The sequence below is a fragment of the Mandrillus leucophaeus genome, unplaced genomic scaffold (assembly GCF_000951045.1).
Source record: "Mandrillus leucophaeus isolate KB7577 unplaced genomic scaffold, Mleu.le_1.0 Scaffold77, whole genome shotgun sequence".
Taxonomy (NCBI): domain Eukaryota; kingdom Metazoa; phylum Chordata; class Mammalia; order Primates; family Cercopithecidae; genus Mandrillus; species Mandrillus leucophaeus.
In genome coordinates this window covers 6327842-6347845 of record NW_012108363.1, presented here as the reverse complement: position 1 = coordinate 6347845, position 20004 = coordinate 6327842, and the positions used below count along the sequence as shown (strand labels likewise).

Here is a 20004-nt window from a genome sequence, read left to right as displayed (position 1 = left end):
TGGATTAGACAGCATTCCAGAGACAGTGAAGATTCTGTGATGGGCACACAGACAGCATGTTTGAATAACAAACAGCTCCTATGGCTGAAACAGTCAGAGTGGAGTGGGAAGGAGGTAGCTGAGTGGAGAGAGAACCAAGGCTGGATGGTCTTCACAGGCCATAGCAAGGAGCCTTTCCAGCAGGGCATGGCTTGATGGGTTCCTAGGCAGAGTGGATGGCCTAGTGTGGATCCTTTAAGATAAGGATCAGACAAGAGGGAGGTCAGCCTTTGCCTGGGCTCCCACAATGGAAGCTTGTTTGTATCCCTTACACAGGCCTTTGTGTGCTCCAAAATGGATGTTTTTATCAGTCACAATGATCTCAGCTTCAATGCCAAACAAACACCTTCCACAAAAGGTGTTGCAGAGTGTGTAGCCACCTCATCACGAAAACAGCCACATAGCTCAAATCCTGGGACCTTCCAGGCAAATGCTTTTCCATCTCTTAAGAAATCGCATCCTTCTGTTTCTCACCTTCATTGATAAATGACATTACGAAGCACACACAGAAGTTTGCCAGCAGGAAGCACCCCCAAAGAACCTCTGGTCCTGCAGTTTCAGTTTGCATTGGGGTGGCAGGGGTGTTGAAGGGGGTGAGTGGAACACTGTCTCCCCAAAAGAAATCTGAAGAAGCTCATCGTGTAAAATGAACAAAACAGCAGCATTACTCTTGCAGAGAACCAGAGTTCTCTTCCCCTTCCTCTATCCCCTAAGGCGGCTGCCCACACCACTTTACACATGTTAACAAAACAGAAAGTTGATTGTTCACGCAATGGCCAGCTTCCAGTAACAAGACATTTCTAGGAACAACTGAAATGTTTGGAAAAGTGAAAGATGAGAACACTTGGCAGTGGGGCTATGTATACCAGTCCTCTGGAACAACTTCAATAGCTCCTTGGTACACTTAAAATTCACACTTAGCCCCATGCCTACGAGGCCCCACCTGATCTGGTCTCTCCCTACCTTTAGGACCTCCTGCCGTATGTACTGTGAGTCTCTTCAACACTACACCCTAACTCGTTCCCTGCCCCACGGCCTTTGTACTGGACCACCCTTACCTCCTATTTACATGGCTAGATGCCTTGCTTCATTCCATTCTCTAATCAAATGTCACCAACTCATTCCATTCTCTATTCGAATGTCACCAACTCAAACATCTCTCAAAAAAAAAAAAAGGTTTTGTTTTTGTTTTTGTTTTGAGAGAGAGTCTAGCTCTGTGGCCCAGGCTGGAGTGCAGTGGTGCAATCTCAGCTCACTGCAACTTCCACCTGCCAGGTTCAAGCAGTTCTACCTCAGCCTCCCAAGGAGCTGGGATTATAGGCATGCACCACCAAGCTCGGCTAATTTTTTGTATTTTAGTAGAGACGGGGTTTCACCATGTCGGCCCCAGGGTGGTCTCCAACTCCTGAGCTCAGGCATTCATCCCACCTCAGCCTCCTAAAGTGCTTACAGGCATGAGCCACCACACTCTGCCAAAAAGATCCTTTCTAACTACCTTGTAGTAGTCCCTTCCCAAACCTGTCACTGTCTAGCATACTACCCTGAAATTTTCTGATTTGTTTACTTGTTTTTATCTGTCTCAGTCAACTAGAACATAAATTCTGTGAGGGCAAAGATCTAGTCTAACTTGTTCAGCATCATATCTGCAAAGCCTGCAACAGTGCCTGGTGCTCAATAAATATTTGTCGGATGAATGAATGGATGTAATAGTAGCATTCTCATACTTGGAGGACTGTCATGCAGACAAATTTATTTACTCATGTAAGAAACATTTATAGAGCAACAAATGTTTAGACATTTAATAAATTATTGAGAAACTAATATATGCAGGGCACTGGAGATGAGAGGCAGAAATAGAGACGCCATCCCTACCCTTATGGAGCTCTTAGTGTTGTGGTGGTTGGTGTGGAGAAACGTGCAAAGAATCATACATGAGAATCAGCAGGACAAAGACTAATTGGTGTTTATAGGAGAAAGAGAGAAGATGCACCCCAGGGTTTAGGCCTGGGCAGATGAGTTGATTGTGCCATTCTGTGAGCAAGGAACACCAGGTGATAAGGAGGAGGTGGTGGTCAGCTTTAGAAACATTGAGCTGTGGAATATTCAAGTGGGAACATCCAGCAAGGAGTTGGCTGTCCAGGTCCAGAGCTTTGGAGAAAAGTCTAGATGAAAACACAGGTTTGATTAATAGTGGACAGTGAATGGTGTTTCAAGTCATGGGAGTAGATGAGATAAACTGGGACAATAGAATAAGAAAAAAAAAAAAACAACAACAACAACATTTAAGGGATGATCTGAGATAAAATCTGCAAAGATGCTAAAAAGGAGAAGCCAAAATGGTGGAAACAAAGGCACACCTCGTCATAGGAGCGGAGGAGGACAGTGCCTAATACTTCAGAGACATTACATAGGATGAAGACTGAAAGGTATGCACTGAACTTGGTGACAGTGCAGTCCTTGGTAATCTCTGCGAGAGACATTGTCATGGCATGGTATGACTAGGCATGATATTTCTGTTTGCTGAGGAAGGACCTGAAGACTAGGAAATGGAGAGAGATGTAGAAAACTCTTACAAAGTGCTTGATTCTGAGGGGAAGAATAGAGATAAAAGAGCTAAAGATACTAGCTTGAAAAATACATTCAGTGATACTCTAAAGAACAGAACAAGGATCTAGAGTGGAAACTACTGGGAAGCGGCCTTGGCTCAATACCCAGCTAAACTTTCTAACCATTAGAGTTGTTCGAAAGTGGATTGGGCTGCCTCCAGAAGAAATGAACTCTTGATTGCTGGAGTTATGGAAGAATACCCTGAATGTTCTATTAGCAAAGAATAAAGGTATCAAATCAGTAATCTAGGCCTCCACTTTAAGAAACTAGAGCAATGGCCAGGTGCAGTGGCACGTGCCTATAATCCCAGCACTTTGGGAGGTCAAGGCAGGAGGATTGCTTGAGCCCAGGAGTTTGAGACCAGTCTAGGCAACACAGTGAGACTCCCCATACCTATTCTTTATTTCAATTATTTAAAAAATAAAAAAGAAACTAGAGAAATAAGAACAAACTAAACTTAATGCAGGCGGAAGAAAAGATATGAATTAGTAAGGAACAGAAACCAGTAACATTGAGGCTGGGTGCGGTGGCTCATGCCTGTAATCCCAGCACTTTTGAGAGGCAAAGGCAGGCAGACAGTTTGAGCCCAGGAGTTCAAGACCAGCCTGGGCAACATGGTGAGACCCCCATCTCTACAAAGGATACAAAACTTAGCTGGGTGTGGTGGTGTGTACCTATAGTCCCAGCTACTTGGGAGACTGAGGTAGAAGGATCAACTGAGTCCTGGGAGGCTGAGGTTGCAGTGAGTCATGTTCATGTCACTGCACTCCAGCCTGGGCAACAGAATGAGACCTTGTCTCAAAACAAAAAAAAAGAAAAAAGAAACCAGTAACGTTGAAACTAAAAACTGGTTTTATGAGGAGAAAAAAATCATGAACACATGATTTTTTCATGTGTTCATGATAAACCTCTAGCCAAGAAAAAAAAGAGAAGACACAAATGACCAGGAATGAAAGAACCCACAAAAATTAAAAGGACAATAAAAATTTTCTAAAGACAAATATGTAATATACCCATAAATTAAACTTAAATGAAAGGAGCTAATTCCTTAAGAGACACAAACCGCCAAAACTCACTTAAGAAAAATTGATAAGCTGAATAGTACTGTATCTATTAAAGAAATATCATTCCTACTTATAAAAAAAAAATTCCAACAAAGAAAACTCCCAACCCTGTCTCTACAAAAAAAATTAGCCAGATTGGTGGCACATACCTGTAGTCCCAGCTATTCAGGAGGCTGAGATGGGAGGATCACCTGAACCCAGAAGGTCAAGGCTAGTGAGCCATGATTACACTGTTGCATTCCAGCCTGGGCGAGGGAGCAAGACCCCATATAAAAAAAAAAGAAAAAAGAAAAAAAAGAAAAAAGAAACAAAAGCAAAAAACCCACACTATACGCCAATGGTTTCACTTGTGAATTCCATCAAACATTTGAAGAGGAAACAGTACCAATTCTACATGATCTCCTCTGTAACCGCCCAGCGGGTTCACCTTGCCCACTGCCCAGAGAGCCCATTTATCCGGACAGGGGAATTGCAATGGACAAAGAGTAATGCATGCAGAGCCGGCTGTGCAGGAGACTGGAGTTTCATTATTTTCATTATTACTCAAATTAGTCTCCTCGAGCATTCAGGAATCAGTTTTTAAAGATAATTTGACAGGTAGGAGCTTAGGAAGTGTGGAGTGCTGATTGGTCAGGTTGGAGATGGAATCACAGAGGGTGGAAGTGAGTTTCTCTTGTTGTTTTCTATTCCTGGGTGAGATGGCAGAACTCATTGAGCCAGATTACCAGTCTGGATGGTGTCAGCTGATCCACTAGAGTGCAAGGTCTGCAAAATATCTCAAGCACTGATCTTAGGTTTTATAATAGTGATTGTTATCCCTAGGGGCTATTGGGGAGGTTCAGACTCTTTAAGCCAGAGGCTGCATGACCCCTAAACTGTAATTTCTAATCTTGTAGCTAATTTGTTAGTCCTGCAAAGGCAGACTGGTCCTCAGGCAAGAAGGGGGTCTTTTCAGGATAGGGCTATGATCAATTTTGTTTCAGAGACAAACCATGAACTGAATTCCTTCCCCAAGTTAGTTTGGCCTATGCCCAGGAATGAACAAGAACAGCTTCAAGGTTAGAAGCAAAATGAGGTTCGTTAAGTCTGATTTCTTTTACTGTCATAATTTCCCCTGTTATAATTTTGGAAAGGTGGTTTTATCTCCAAAAAATACAAAAGGGGAACTCTCCCCATCTTCTGAGGTCAACATTACCCTAATACCAAAACCTAAGGCATTTGAAAATAAAACTACAAATCAGTATCCCTCATGAATACAGAGCAAAAATCCTCAACAAAATGTTAGCAAATAAAATCGAGCAATACATCAAAAGGACAATATATCATAATCGAGTGTGTTTATTTCAGGTATGCAAGGCTGATTCATCATTCAAAAATCATCCAGTGTAATTCACCATGTGAATATGAAAGATTCGCCTGAATGGTCAATAAGCAACGTTTTCAGGTTATATAATGAATCAAAGAATCTAAGCTTAGACATAGCAATGAACACTTTGGGAGGCCGAGACGGGCGAATCACGAGGTCAGGAGCTGGAGACCATCCTGGCTAACACAGTGAAACCCCGTCTCTACTAAAAAAATACAAAAAATTAGCCGGGCGTGGTGGTGGGTGCCTGTAGTCCCAGCTACTCGGAGGCTGAGGCAGGAGAATGGCGTGAGGAGGCGGAGCTTGCAGTGAGCCGAGATTGCGCCACTGCACTCCAGCCTGGGCGACAGAGCGAGATTCCGTCTCAAAAAAAAAAAAAGACATAGCAATGAAAACCAAGTTGTGAGCTTTACTAGAAAGGAGAGAAACAAACACCTCACTTAAAAAAGGAGGAAAGGGCCATGCACGGTGGCTCACACCTGTAATTCCAGCACTTGGGGAGGCCAAGGCAGGCAGATCACCTGAGGTCAGGAGTTTGAGACCAGCCTGGCCAACATGGCAAAATCCCATCTCTACTAAAAATACAAAAATTAGCCAGGCATGAAGGCGAACACCTGTAGTTCCAGCTACTCAGGAGGCTGAGGCAGGAGTAATCGCTTGAATCCAAGAGGCAGAGGCTGCAGTGAGCCAAGTCTGGGCAACAGAATGAGACTCTGTTTCACCGAAAAAAAAAAAAAAAGTTGAGGGGAAAGTTTCCCCTCTGGATAAGAAACAGAATGACAGATCAGGCTCCTGTGAAGGGCCTGCAGAGTGTTCTTCCTCTGGTAGCCTCATTTCAAGGACTGGTCTGCAGTTAAACAGGAGTTGGGGTTCCCCTCTTGAACAACTGGCCTTTCAGAGTCCTGGATTGGTGGTGTTCCATCCATGCCTGGGGTAGAGGAAGGCAAGGACACCTGCAATCTTGATTTTCTCAGATGCTTAGAATCCCAAAGTGTCAGAGTTTGAAATGGAGCCTGGATCCTACCTAATCCAAGTGCCCAGAGTTGAAGAGAAAGCAGACCCCAGTAGAGGATGGCTTCTCCAGACTCCTTCCCTCCCCTTTGTTCTGAAATACAGGGATTGTGAGCTTGTCCCAGGACAGTAAGCCCATGAGACCCTATCTCCCGTCTTGCCCTAACCAAGCTTCCCGTCCAACCATTGTATGTTTGCTTTTAAGTTTATCTTTACACATAACAAGTCGCCATCAAAACCAATCTGGCCTGGGTTCTTGTCCCTCTTTTCTTGCTAGTTGATGTCTGGTGTGCAGAAAACCAATCAGACATAGGCCTTTACACAGAGTCATCCTAGATTTGTAGACTGAAGACTGACCTAGCCACCTGCCTTGAGCCTACAGACCTCACAACCAAACAGACACAGACTAAGACCCATCATCTGTTTGATTCTGTGTAATCCATCCTAATTCAACAAATTCCTTATAAGATCATAGTAAAAATGTATTGAGCTCTCATTATGTACCTGTGACTATGCCACAAGGTTATGCATTTTCTCATTTGATCCTCACAACCCATTAAAATAGGTACTGTTCTCATCCTCATTTTGCAGATAGATACAGACTTAGAGAGGCTAAGTAACTTGCCCAAGGTCACAGTGAGAAGAGCCAGGATTTGAACCCAGGTCTAGCTAACTCCAGTGCTGAGGTTTTTAGGAATGAAAAATCTTCCTTGTTTAAAATGAAAATTGCTTTCTCTTTCTTTTCCCCTCTTCTCTGCAGTCTCAGGAGGAGGTCTGTGATTTGCTCCATGCCGCACCCTTCCAAAACATCTTGCCTAGAGTCTACATCAAAGGTAAGAAACCACTACAGCAGCTGAATAGCTGACCAGCGTCTGAACCTTATTTTCACTTCCTAATCCCAGTCAACTCAGATCTAGTCAGCAGGGGAGAAGGTTAAAGCTTTGGACACCTATTGAATAACCACAGAATCACGAATTGGAAGATGAACCCAGCCACCTGTATTGAGCCTACTGACCACATGACCGACCAGACAGACTCTGAAGCCTGTTATCTTTGATTCTGTCATTCATTCTAATTCTTCAACAAATTCCTTATAAGATTATAGAAATGACACTCCAGGCCCTGTCCCTTGTTCCTTCTAAAATATCTCTAGTTTAGTGGTATCTAGGCTTGGAATTTAAATATATGTATATTAATATATTAAACCACTCAACTAGAGATATTCTAGAAGGCAGACGATTCCATTGTTGGACAAATCATAGAACATTTTTCCTTGAAAACGCTACTCGCACTTTCCAGAACGAAGGAGAGCGGTGCCACACACTCCATCCCATTTTTGGAATGCAGATACATCATCAGGTCCTTTGAGAGTTTTTCCTTCCCCAGTTGTCCCATGTGCCCTGAGTCTCATTTTCTGCTCTGTGACTCCTTTTGCAGAGGGGGAGCGCCTGGAGGTCCGGATGAAACGTCTGGAAGCCAAGTATGCCCCACTCCACCTGGTCCCTCTGATCGAGCGGCTGGGGACCCCTCAGGTACCAATCTTATATGATGAATGGGCTCTGATCACTGACAGGAACTTGAAGGCATTCGACCAAACCCCCTCATTGTACAGGTCAGAAAACTGAGGCTCAGAGAAGGGAAGAGAATGTCCAATACCCCAAAACTGGTTAATATTGATAGCAACAACAGGTCTGGAATGAGATTTGCTGACTCTCAGGCCTGAGTGTTTCTTCGGTACCCTGTATCGTATATCCTGCCAACAAGTCGTCGGCTTATTTAAACAAGTATCTACTGTGTCCCTGCTAGATATCAAGAATCTGTTACTTTGTCTCCAAAAGTTAAAACTCCACATACTCTGTGAGCCAGCAGTTCACTTCTGGATATTTTTGCTAAAGGAACACTAGATGCTTATGTAACATTGTTTGTTAAAGCAAAAACTAGAAACAACCCAAACATCTAATAGTAAAGCATTGATTAAATAAAATGCTAAGTTATTGCATATTACGTATGTACTTAAGACATAATGAAAAGGCAAAATTAGATCTTGATGCATCAGTGTGGATAGATCATAAGCACAGTCGATTGGATGAAGCAAGTTGCACTACAGTTCACGCAGGATGATGCGTTTTTTTAAATGCACACAACAAAACCATATAAAACTCTTCTGAAAATGTCTGGAATGATGTCTACCTAGTTTATCATGGTGGCAACCTCTGAAGAGAGATGAGATAAGAGTGGGAGAGAAAGAAGACTTCAGCCTTTTCTGTAGTGTTCTAATAAAGGTGAATGAGCTTATATGTTATTCTGTACTTGTTAAAAACCAGTACTAGTCACGATGAACATCAAGATGAGTAAGACAGGACCCCTGCCTTCAGAGAATTCAGATTATGCAGGGAGCAGGAAGAAAGAGACATGGGGGGAAAGCGGAGAAACAAAAGGCGTGTGCTGTCACCTTTCAAGTTTATTTAAGCAAGCTTCACGTTTTACGGGCGCAGGCAGGGGAAGAATTCAGGAAGAAGAGAAACAGGGTATTCTAGTGAGACAAGCCAATGCCAACTGTTTAAGAGATTTAGGATTGAAAGTTGCTGTTGAACTTGCATTCCGGCGGTCCTCTCTGGTGTTCTCACCAAGGGCAGAAGGACTCAAATCCTCAGCAGAGGGCAGAAGGTGGCCTCTCTTCTGGCAAAACATGGTAAGTATTTTTGGAGCACGATGCAGAGCCTCATCTGCACAAACGTCACACTGAGGAAGCCACCCCAGCCCAGCCCCCGCATGCCACCAACCTCCTTCTGAAAATGGTGATTAAAAGCTAATGGTGGGGCCGGGCGCAGTGGCTCACACCTGTAATCCCAGCACTTTGGAAGGCCAAAGCAGGCGGATCACCTCAGGTCAGGAGTTCGAGACCAGCCTGGCCAACATGGTGAAACCCCAACTCTACCAAAAACACAAAAATTAGCTGGGCACGGTTGTAGGCACTTGTAATCCCAGCTACTTGGGAGGCTGAGGCAGGAGAATCACTTGAACCTGGGAGGCAGAGGTTGCAGTTAGCTGAGATCGTGCCACTGCACTCCAGCCTGGGCAACAGAGCGAGACTCCATCTCAAAAAAAAAAAAAAAAAAAAAAGCAGCTAGTGGTGGTTGGGTTCTTTAACTCACCACAGAGAGAACTCAGATACTGTAGAGCACACACATTTTCTTTTTTGGCCTGCAGAGGCTAAACAGAGGAGATCCTCTCCAGTGATTTCCTTTTAGGGAGAAAACCCAGTGAGTGACACGTGAATGTGTCTGCTCCCCACTGCTGCTGTCATCCTGCAGGCATCCACCTCTCGCAGGCATCCCGCCTCTCACTCCGAAGTCTGGCATATGTTTCCACTTAGAGGACTGTGAATTCCTTCCCTGTTCTGGTGAACACACCATTTCCTTGGGACTGATAGAAATCTCAGTCTGTCAAATGCTGAGTGTTTAACAAACAAAAGCCTAGACATTCTGTGGGACAGGAAGTGCTAGTTTTCTAAGTCCCCCATTCCTCAAGAAATAGTCCAAAACTTAGTCATTCCATGAACCAAAGAAAAGTTAACAAAATATTAACTTCTGAGATGGTTTGGGCACAGGGTACTCGTAAGATATCTAGGAGGTGACAGAGGAAGTCTGCAACCTATTTAAAGCCGGGAAGCTTCAGCAGTATTGCATTCTTTGCATTTGTTTGAGACAAATTGAAGTGGCCTGGCTTGTTGCCCTACACTATCATGGAAGAAAAACTTGGAGCCGGGGGAGGTTAAAAGACAGGGATCCTTGTCCCAACTCCACCCCTAAATTACCTAGTGCAAGCCATTTTTCTCAATCTTTATTTTACCATCTATGTAATGAGATCATAGCTGCTTTACCTGCCTTTCTTGATTGTTATGATGAGCAAATAATAGAAGCATAAGAATTCAAAAAACATCGAGTCTTTTGAGAAGGAATATTGTTATATATTCCTTCTCAAAGTTATAGAGAAGGAATATTGAGATTATTTCGGCACAGCTTCACAAATGTTTTCTCTATCCCCTTGTTAAACTCACGTAAGGGCAGATAGAGAAAAATTCCCCACTGAGGGGAATAGAAAAGAAATGGATAAAAGCCATGTTAAACCCTCCCCTCCCTACATAACACCAAACTGCAAATTGAGGGTGTTCGCAGGAAGTGATCTATAAAGCACGTTTTCAAAGCAAAGAGAAAATGACAGACACACCAAAAGACAAGACATGAAAGAAAGTTCACAACATAAAAAAATACAGTGTTAACACACACGGAAAGGTATCTGGCCTTACCAGTAATCAATGAAATGCACATTCAAAGAATGAGGTAAAATTTTTCATCTCAAGTTGACAAAGACTATTTCTGATTGGATTATTATTATTATATTATTATTATTATTATGACAGGGTCTTTGCCTGTCACCCAAGCTGGAGTGCAATGGCGCAATCATAGCTCACTGCAGCCTCAGCCTCCCAGGCTCAAGCAATCTTCCTGCCTCAGCCTCCTGAGAAGCTGGGATGACAGGCACACAACACCATATCTGGATAATTTTTTTATTTTTAGAGAGATGAGGTGTCACTGTGTTGCCCAGTCTGGGATACAGGAGTATTCATGAGGGTACAAGGAACAGGCTTCACACAGGTGAATGCACATGGATCAACTTTCCTTAAGAATAGTTTGCCACTGTATAGCAGATGCCTTTTAAAATATTTATACTCATTGACCCTTCAGTTAGTAAATATTCATCCTGACAAAATGCTCATTCACAGCTCACAGGATGTTATGTATAAGGATGGTGGGCTGGGCATGGTGGCTCACACCTGGAATCCCAGCACTTTGGGAGGCCAAGGTGGGTGGATCACCTGAGGTCAGGAGTTTGAGACCAGTCTGGCCAACATAGTGAAACTCCATCTCTACTAAAAATACAAAAATTAGCCAGGCATGGTGGCCCATGCCTGTGATCCCAGATACTCAGGAGGCTGAGGCAGGAGAATCACTTGAACCCGGGAGGTGGAGGTTGCAGTGAGCCCAGATGGCGCGACTACACTCTGGCCTGGGCAGCAGAGTGAGACTCTGTCTCAAATATTTAAAAAAAAAAAAAAAAAAAAAAGGATGGTGTCTTTAGCATTGTTCATAATTTTGAGTTTGTTAACAATTTAAGATAACCTAAGTATATAAGACTAAATGAATTATATCAATGGCCATTAAATGTAGCCATTCCTTCAAAATATTGAAGGAAATGAGTTAAAGTTACTGATATATTAAGAAAAAAACAACATAGTAATATGACTCAAATTGTTAACTATACATGTATACATTGACATACCTAAACAAATCATACATATTTTAAGAACGCTTATCTCTGGTTTATGAAATATTTTTATTTCCTTAGAACTTTTTCTTTTTTTTTTTCCCTAACCACTCCACTAGGCCATCAGGAAAGGACAAACACATTTCAAAGGAAAGGGAGAAAGCTCCTGTGGCAGTCAAGGCCCTTTTCATTGGCTGTAGTGGGTGGGGGCACCAGAGTTCAAAGTCTGTCTGCAGATTTATAACCTCAGTGGCCAATTTTTCTATTCCCCCTTCCAGGACTGTCTGACCCTGAGGACTGATTCAAATTAACCAAATGCACAGTCGATTAATTAGTAAACCAGAACTCTGTATGCATTAATTGGCAAAAGAATATTCATGGCTTGAGAACAAATTGGGGTCTTTTATTTACTGAGCATCTCTCCTGTACTAGACTCTCTTTCTGAAATGGGGAGCCCTTTCTGGGGCCAAATAGAACAGAGTAAGAACAAATAAAGAGAATACAAACAGACTCAAACACAGGCTCAGGATTTTTTTTTTTTTTTTTTTTTAACACAAGAGATATTTCTAGCTAACTGTGGCAATCTCAGCGACTCTCCCTCGGCTCCCAAGCTGTTCCTGCCAATGAAATCAAGATGAGTCACTGGGAATCAGGGTTCCCTCTCCTTCGTGTTTAAAACACACATTGGCAAACTGCTTCTCCAATTCATCTTTTTCCTAGATTTCTTTCAGTTCGTAGTTGTCATGACAACTATACTCATGGTCCACATTTATAACAGACTCCTGCCTTGGTGTTTCCTGATTTCCTTCCCTTCATGGGTTCACTTAAAGGTCACCCTCTTCCTGGGGGCCTCCAGGGAGGCGGCTTCCGGGGGAGGTCAGGCAGGTGCCTCCCAGCCACCCTGTAAAATGGCTCCTTGGGGAAACCTCCCACTGGGGAGCTGATTCCATGAGTCCTCTGTGGATCTCTCAGAGTCAGAAGCCTGCCTTTTTTAGCTTTGTTCACAGATTTGGAGACCTTACTTTAACCTCCGATTTTAACATTTACCTTACTTTGCAGATAGCTTTCAGGACCTCTACCCCTACATGGTTTGACTCATAACGTGTGTAGTAATGTGTCTGACATCTAGCCTGTCTAGCCAGCTGCTTATTAGATGTGCAGTAGCCAGAACCCAGATGAAAGGCCAGTTTACGTTATTAATAGAGGTCATTTGTAACTGTCAAACAAGCACTTCTAGAGGAAATAATTATCTGAAATCATGGGCAAGTTTTAACAGTAACATATGTTCATTGTAGCACATTCAACTGTACAGAAGTATTTAAAGTCAAGAGTGACAATCCCACTCATTTCTCCAAGCCCATCTGTTCCCGCAACTGATGTTAGTCCTTCTAAAATATGCTTTACACGTACACACATCACACATACTTTCATCTGTGCGATTGTACATTGTCAATGTTTTTAAGTAGAATTGTAGTATACATTCATTTCTGCAATTTACTCTGTTTACAACTTAACCAATAGAGCTAGCTTTGACACTCACTGGCTGCCTCTCTGAACCTTAGTTTCTTCATCTGTAAAATGGGGACAGTAATGGCATCTACCTCACGGGATGGAACGGAGTCAATATATATCAAGTGCTTAGAACAGGGCCTTATGCTTTACTACGAACACTCAGAAAGCATAAGCTAGTAGTAGTTATCGTAGAAGCAGTAGTACTACTAGTAGTATCATGTCAGTCTTTTCAGTGGCTATCCAGCATTCATGACATGGGTAAATCATAATATTAAAAATTAATCCGCTACTGATTGTGCCTGGATTTTACTTAACACCAGTAAGACTTACCGTGAAACTTCCCTGCTGTTGCATTCAGGATCATCAAGTTTGTGCCCTGCTCTGAACAAGACCAGTTCTGGTGAATTCATTCCAGGTGCAGCCAGCTTCAGAGTTTGGGAATCTCTGGTGGGAGGTGGCAGATGGGCTCTAAGATGTGGGTAGAAGGTGTATGTGCCCTTCCATTTCCAGCAAATCGCCATCGCTCGCGAGGGTGACCTTCTGACCAAGGAGCGGCTGTGCTGTGGCCTGTCCATGTTTGAGGTCATCCTGACCCGCATTCGGAGCTACCTGCAGGACCCCATCTGGCGGGGCCCGCCGCCCACCAATGGCGTCATGCACGTCGATGAGTGTGTGGAGTTCCACCGGCTGTGGAGCGCCATGCAGTTCGTCTACTGCATCCCTGTGGGAACCAACGAGTTCACAGCTGAGTGAGTACCCGCCAGAGAGGGCAGGGTTACCCCCAGTCTGCCTGTGCTCCTGCAGGTCATGGGGCTGCCAGAGTTCAGCCAGAAACGTGGGCGGGGGGTAGGGGTGGTTGGCCAACAACTACTTTGTTGGGTGTGTTGAGCTGACTGCATGGGCAAGAAAGAGCCCAGTAAGGGTTGATAGTAAGACCCTCACTGCCTGCCTCACCCCCACTACACTGTACCACTAGACAATGAGGAGCCTTTAGGAGTCCTTAGAGCAGACAGCAGAGCTAGTTCTTACTGCACTCACCCACTACATAGCGAGGACAGAGTGGAAAGGCAGACAAGGCCTCCCCTCCAGCAGCCAAGAGCTCTAGGAAAAAGGTGTGGGGAGAGGAGGCTTCCCCAAGAAAGTGGTGTTGGTGAAGCTGTCTCAGAGCAGTGCTGGCCTGCAGGCTTCCAGTGCAGGGATGGGGAACTGGGGACACCTGCCCGGGTTGGGCTGCTGCTTGAGGACAAGAGAGACAGCTGAAGGATGACTCTACTGCCATCCAAACTGCCCAGGTCTCTTGAGAGTTGGGGCCTGCAGTCGGAGCTTTGTCAGAACCAAAAGGACTCAGCCTCGACCCCAGCAGCATCTGCCCCCGATGGCCTTTCCCTTCCCTCTCAGCCTGCTTCTGGCCAGTTGGCCTCCTGGTTTGAAATGGCCCCTCTCCCCCTGGGTGTTCCTTCAGCTGCTTTAGAGTCAAGACAGATTCTCCTTTGACCTGCACAGAGTAATCAGCCACATACATCTCAAGGGCTGGGTGGATTTTTCCTTACAAATTCAGAGCTTCTTAAGAGCTGTTTTTTTGTTTTGTTTTGTTTTTTAATGTTAGTGATGCAAAGAGGCTGACACCTCTTTGTGGCCGGAAGGACTTATGACATAACTACCATCCCTGCAACTAATGAACCCCCCCTCACAGCTTCCTTTGTACCCATTTTATAGATTAAGAGACTTGGCCCAAAGACAGGCCTGCTTAGTAGCTGTACTCCTGGCCCAAGATGAGGCTCCCTCCCTCCCTGCCCTCCTCCGCTACCTCTCTCTCCAGCTGCTTCCTCTCCCTGCTCCTAGGCAGTGTTTCGGCGACGGCTTGAACTGGGCTGGTTGCTCCATCATCGTCCTGCTGGGCCAGCAGCGTCGCTTCGACCTGTTCGACTTCTGTTACCACCTGCTCAAAGTGCAGAGGCAGGACGGGAAGGATGAAATCATTAAGAATGTGGTAAGCAGGCTGGTGGCCGAGGCCTGGGAGGTGGGGCTGGGCTGACAACCAGGCTTTCACCAGAAAAGCAGGGGAGGAGCTGCTTGTGAAGGCCAGCTCCCCACACTGCAAGTACAAAGATACTACAGACCGGGGACCTGCTTAGAGGAAGCCATGAGTCACCCACTCATCACCTACTGCCATGAATCAGTTCACCCCGAAGGGCAGGGCTGGGCTCCAGACCGGGAGTGCATCTCCCCTGTCCCAATCAGACTCTGCTGATACCAGTTTCTCACCTGTACAAATATTCACCAAATACCAGAGCTGTGCGGGCACCTGGATGGGGTAGGTACTGGCATGGGGTGAGCTAGGCTGCTGTGGGAAGGGAGAGAAGGACCCTTAAACCAGGCTGAGGGCAGAGAAAGCTTCCCAGGAGAGGGAGGCTGTGTCTGGGCTGAGTCCAGAATGGCCCGCAGCAAAGAACCAAGCAGCGAAGGCGGTATGGGGCAGGGAGGATGCTCCAGACAGAGCAACGGTGACAGCAGAGGCACTGAGGCACGAAGGCGGATCGAAGGGTGGGTCTCAGGGACCCAGTGAGAGGAGAGAGAGGTAGAAGCCACCTCACAAAGGGCTTTTAAAAAAAATACACATAAAATAGTTTCAATGGTAATTTTCTGTATATGATTCAGTGGCATGAAGTACACTTAAGTATTGTACAACCATTCCCACCATCCATCTCCAGAGATTTTTCATTTTCCCCAACTGAAGCTCTGGGCCCATTAAAAAATAACTCCCCATCTTCTCCCTAGCCCCTGGTAACCATCATTCTACTTTATGCATTCGACGACTCTAGGTACCTCATATAAGTAGAATCATACAGTATTTGTCTTTTCGTGACTGGCTTATTTTAGTTAGCATATCCTCAAGGTTCATCCATGTTGTAGTGTGTGTTCAAATTTCCATCCTTTTTATGGCTGTATAATATTTCATTGTGTATATAGACCATGTTGTGTTTGTCCACTCACGTTGCTGTCACCTTTTGGCTATTTTTGAAAACGGTTAATTTTGGCTACTATGAAACATGGGTGTACAAATAACTCTACAAATTTCTGCTTTCCATTCTTTTAAGTATATACCCAGAAGTGGAATTGCTGGATCGTATGGTAATTCTGTGTTTAATTTTTTTAGAAACTGCCATTCTGTTTTCCATAGTGTCTGCTCCATTTTACATTCCCACCAGCAGTAGACAAGAGTTCCAATTTCTCCACATCGTCATCAGCACTTACTCTGTAATAGTCATCCTGATGGGTGAAAAAAGTTATCTTGTTATGGTTTTGATTTGAATTTCCCTAATGGCTGTCAATGCTGAGTGCTGTATTCATGTGTTATTTGCCATTTGTGTATCTTCTGTGGAAAAATGCCTATTCAAGTCCTTTGTCCATTTTTTTAATTCATTTTTGTTGAGTTCAAGTTCTTTACGTATTCTAGATACTACTTATCAGATCTGATTCGTGATTATTTTCTATTTTATGGGTTGCCTTTTCATTCTGATGGTGTCCCTTTGGTGCACAAAAGTTTTCAATTTCGATGTAATGCAACCCTTTGCCTTTGCTTTTGATGTCATATCCCAAGATATTATTGCCAAAATCCAGTATCATAAAAATTTTCCCCTGTGTTCTAAGAATTTCAGTTTTAACTCTCATGGTTAGGTCTCTGGATCCATTCTGAGTTAATTTTTGTATATGGTATAAGGAGGTAAGGGTCAAGTGTTATTTTTCATGTGGGTATCCATTTTTCCCAGCACCTTTTGTTGAAAAGGCTGTTTCTGCCATTGAACAGTCTTAGCACCCTTGTTGAAAATCATTTGATCGTATGTGTAGTAGTGTATTTCTGGGCTCTCTATTCTGTTTTATTCATCTGTATGTCTACCTTTATGCCAGTGCCACACTGTTGATTATTGTAGCTCTGTAGATTGCTTTAAAACTTGGAGAGGGTTTTTATGGGTCCAGTTAACACTTGATTGTCAGATCCAGGGGATTCCATAAAAGGACTTTAAGAAGGTGACATGATCACTGATGCAGGGTACACTGTACCTCACTGACTTCTCCTGTTACTCCCTCTTTCCACCCCCACCTTTGTCCTGCCCTAACTTGAACATCCCCTTCCTTCTGTAGCCCCTGAAGAAGATGGCCGACCGGATCAGGAAGTACCAGATCTTGAACAATGAGGTTTTTGCCATCCTGAACAAGTACATGAAGTCTGTGGAGACAGACAGTTCCACTGTGGAGCATGTGCGCTGCTTCCAGCCGCCCATTCACCAGTCCTTGGCCACCACTTGTTAAGCAGTAGGTCCTGCAGACGCTTTTCTGGAGGAGGAAGAGAAGTAGGAGAGAGAAAGCCACAGCCAGCCTGCCACAGGATCCAACTGGACAACGTGTGGGATGGACCTGGAAACAAGCACCTCCCCAAACACATCACCACTCCCTAGGGCGGGGCCTGTGCATGCTCTCCCATGACATCTCCATGCTGGTTTCTTCATAGCATAAATGAAAAAAAAAAAAAAAAGGAAACAGGGCAGTGTGTGCTTTTTCTTTTCTCCCTGCTGAACTATATTAAGAACTCCTAGTTTCACCCTTTCTCCATCCCATCATCGCACCCATCTGTGGTTGCTTCCCAAGACCGCCTCCCAAGATGGACACCTCCTACCCAGTGCCCATGTGTGACCCCAGGACTCAAGTCTCAGACTGTGAACACAGATGTGGCCATGCCCAGAGATGCCAGCCTGGCCAGAAGGGCATGCCTCAGCTTACTACTTCATCTCTCCTGGTTCCCTCCATGCAGTACCCTGGGTGGCAACTTCTCCCACTCTGGGTACCAGGGATTCTACCACATAGGCTTTCCAAAGCCCCATTCCAACTCCCTTCTCAGGCAAGTCCTAGAGAGAGGTCCAAAAAGCATTCACAGCTGTATCACACTCCATGCAGGTGGGGTAGGAGACTGGTCAGGCCTGCTGTGGGGAAGCGGTATGTATGAACACAGCCAGAAATGTCATAGTCCAAACAGGATGCTTTCAGGCCATCTCAGCGGCTTGATGGTGAGATGGTTCCCTTATTCCTACGGGAAAAGCTTAGCATTGGGCCACATAGGGGAAGCAGCTTTGAACAAATCAGTCATAGCACTGCCTACAGCATTAGCCAGTGACCAAATTATGGGCCACTTCTTGGCACAGAAATGCTTATCAAGGAACATTTCCACAAGAAATAAAATATTAAGGGGTTATTTCCACAGAGGCCCAAAAAGTCTTGGAAACAGAGGTGAGGAGGAGTAATAATAATTGTCAATGAGCTTTTAATACCAAGATATGCCCCCTGTCCCCAAAGAAGAGTCTTCTTTTAGGGAATCAGAACTTTCATTGTCCTAGAAGCTGAAAGATTCTTGGAACATTTTAACTTTTACTCTCAACTTGCTGTTCTCTTTACATTCCTTAAGTTAGACTTCGGGGTGTGACTTCCCTCCCAGGGGTAACATTTACTTCCATTTTCTAGACCGAACCAAAAGTCTTCTGCAAAATCTCCCACCGAGTGTGATGAGACCATTGAGAAGGATAAAAGCCTTTAGGATATAAATTTCTTGTTACAGAGCATGTCATTGTCAAAGCAAATCTGTGGCCCTGAGGTTTTAAGAATATCAAATGTGACATTTGATATTTCTCCAGCCCGGAGAAGTAAGATGGTTAGAAGTGGTTGCCTTAATCAAATGGTCCCATTTTTAACCCCAAAGGAAGTGCCCACAGCAAGAGGCTTGCGTGATGCACTTATGTCCTCCAGTGAGGAAAGGTGGGGCCACATGTGAAAGGCCCCTTAGGTCAGATCCTGAGAGTAGCACATTTGAGTGTAGATTCCTGGAACCCACCTCAAACCTACTAATTCTGAATCTCTGGGAATAGGGCCAGGAAGTCTGCCCTTTCTACAAGCTACCCAAGTTATTCTGTTGCACATCAATGTTTGGGAACCACTGCTGTAAGGGAATCATTCTGGTCACCTTGAGCTTTGAGCTACCACTGAGCCATGAAAGAAAATACATACAGGGAAGAGAGAAGGGAGGAGATTGCAAGTAGAAACTGGCAGATCCTCCTCTCTGGAGGTACCACCTTCTATTCTGATTTCTGACTTTTCCTTCTTGATGACCATAGATATGTTCCAGAGGCAGAAGAGAGAGATTACCCCACATGGCAGAGAACATGCTTTCAAAACATATAGAATGTCAAAGTTCCAGATCCTTCTACATCTTTAGTCCTGTCTGAGGTTGGTAGCTGCCTTTCTGTAGCTGATAGATGGCTAGAGTTCCATCCAAATCCCTGACCACGACTTCGTGGAGATTTGAATTATCTATTTGATGAGATATTTATTTCAATAACCCACCTCTCTCACCCCACATTTATATCCCTAAATTTGACCCTCTGGGCCGAGTCATATTACCTTCAGGAGACTTGATCCCAGTAGATTGAGATCTTCCCTTTCAGCAGAAAGATTTATTTCCCTGGCTTGCCAGTGGCACTGATTTCCTAACACCCAATGAGTTTAATATTCTTCCTCCCTGGCATTACTGCCCAAGCCTCTTTTGATTTTTTATTTTATGTGTGTCTAATGACCAGGAAAAAAATAAAGCTTAGGTTTTAAAAAGTTTTAAAAAAAATCTGTTTCAGAAACTGTCAAATGTACCATATTTGTATTAAGAATTGTTGGGAATTTTTGTACAATGAATTTACATTTATTTATGGTGACTTATATTTATGCTTGTGATCAAATAATGATGTTAAATTCTTAAATCATATTTGCTATGCAGCTAAAGATGATATTTTGATTTGTATTTTGGGGGTACCTGTGTTGAGTTGATAAACATTTCCATCTTCATTAAAACTGCTTCCAAACTAGTAAAACCAGCAACTTGGTCTTGATTCCTGGTCCTATTCTAATCCTCATTGACCTGTGGAAGGCCATAATAAAACTAATTACTAAGCAAACAACCTAAAAGAGAATGAAAGAAAAATATAGGTTACTGTGCACCAAACTAATGGCTTTGCTTGCTTTCCCATGTGGGGAATTACA

At 44.0% G+C, this 20004-nt stretch overlaps 1 protein-coding gene across 3 annotated transcripts in view; it reads left to right on the top strand.

Moving 5' to 3' along the window:
- CYFIP2 (cytoplasmic FMR1 interacting protein 2) overlaps positions 1-19842 on the top strand; it is a 133328-nt gene extending 113486 nt beyond the window's left edge. For all 3 annotated transcript variants that reach the window (XM_011966703.1, XM_011966704.1, XM_011966705.1), the window contains 5 exons: positions 6848-6920; positions 7525-7619; positions 13438-13676; positions 14770-14917; positions 17071-19842. In XM_011966703.1, coding sequence (XP_011822093.1) covers positions 6848-6920; positions 7525-7619; positions 13438-13676; positions 14770-14917; positions 17071-17238 — 723 coding nt within the window. In that variant the 3' untranslated portion in view covers positions 17239-19842. The remainder of the gene's footprint in view (positions 1-6847; positions 6921-7524; positions 7620-13437; positions 13677-14769; positions 14918-17070) is intronic.
- Positions 19843-20004: the final 162 nt, after the last annotated feature.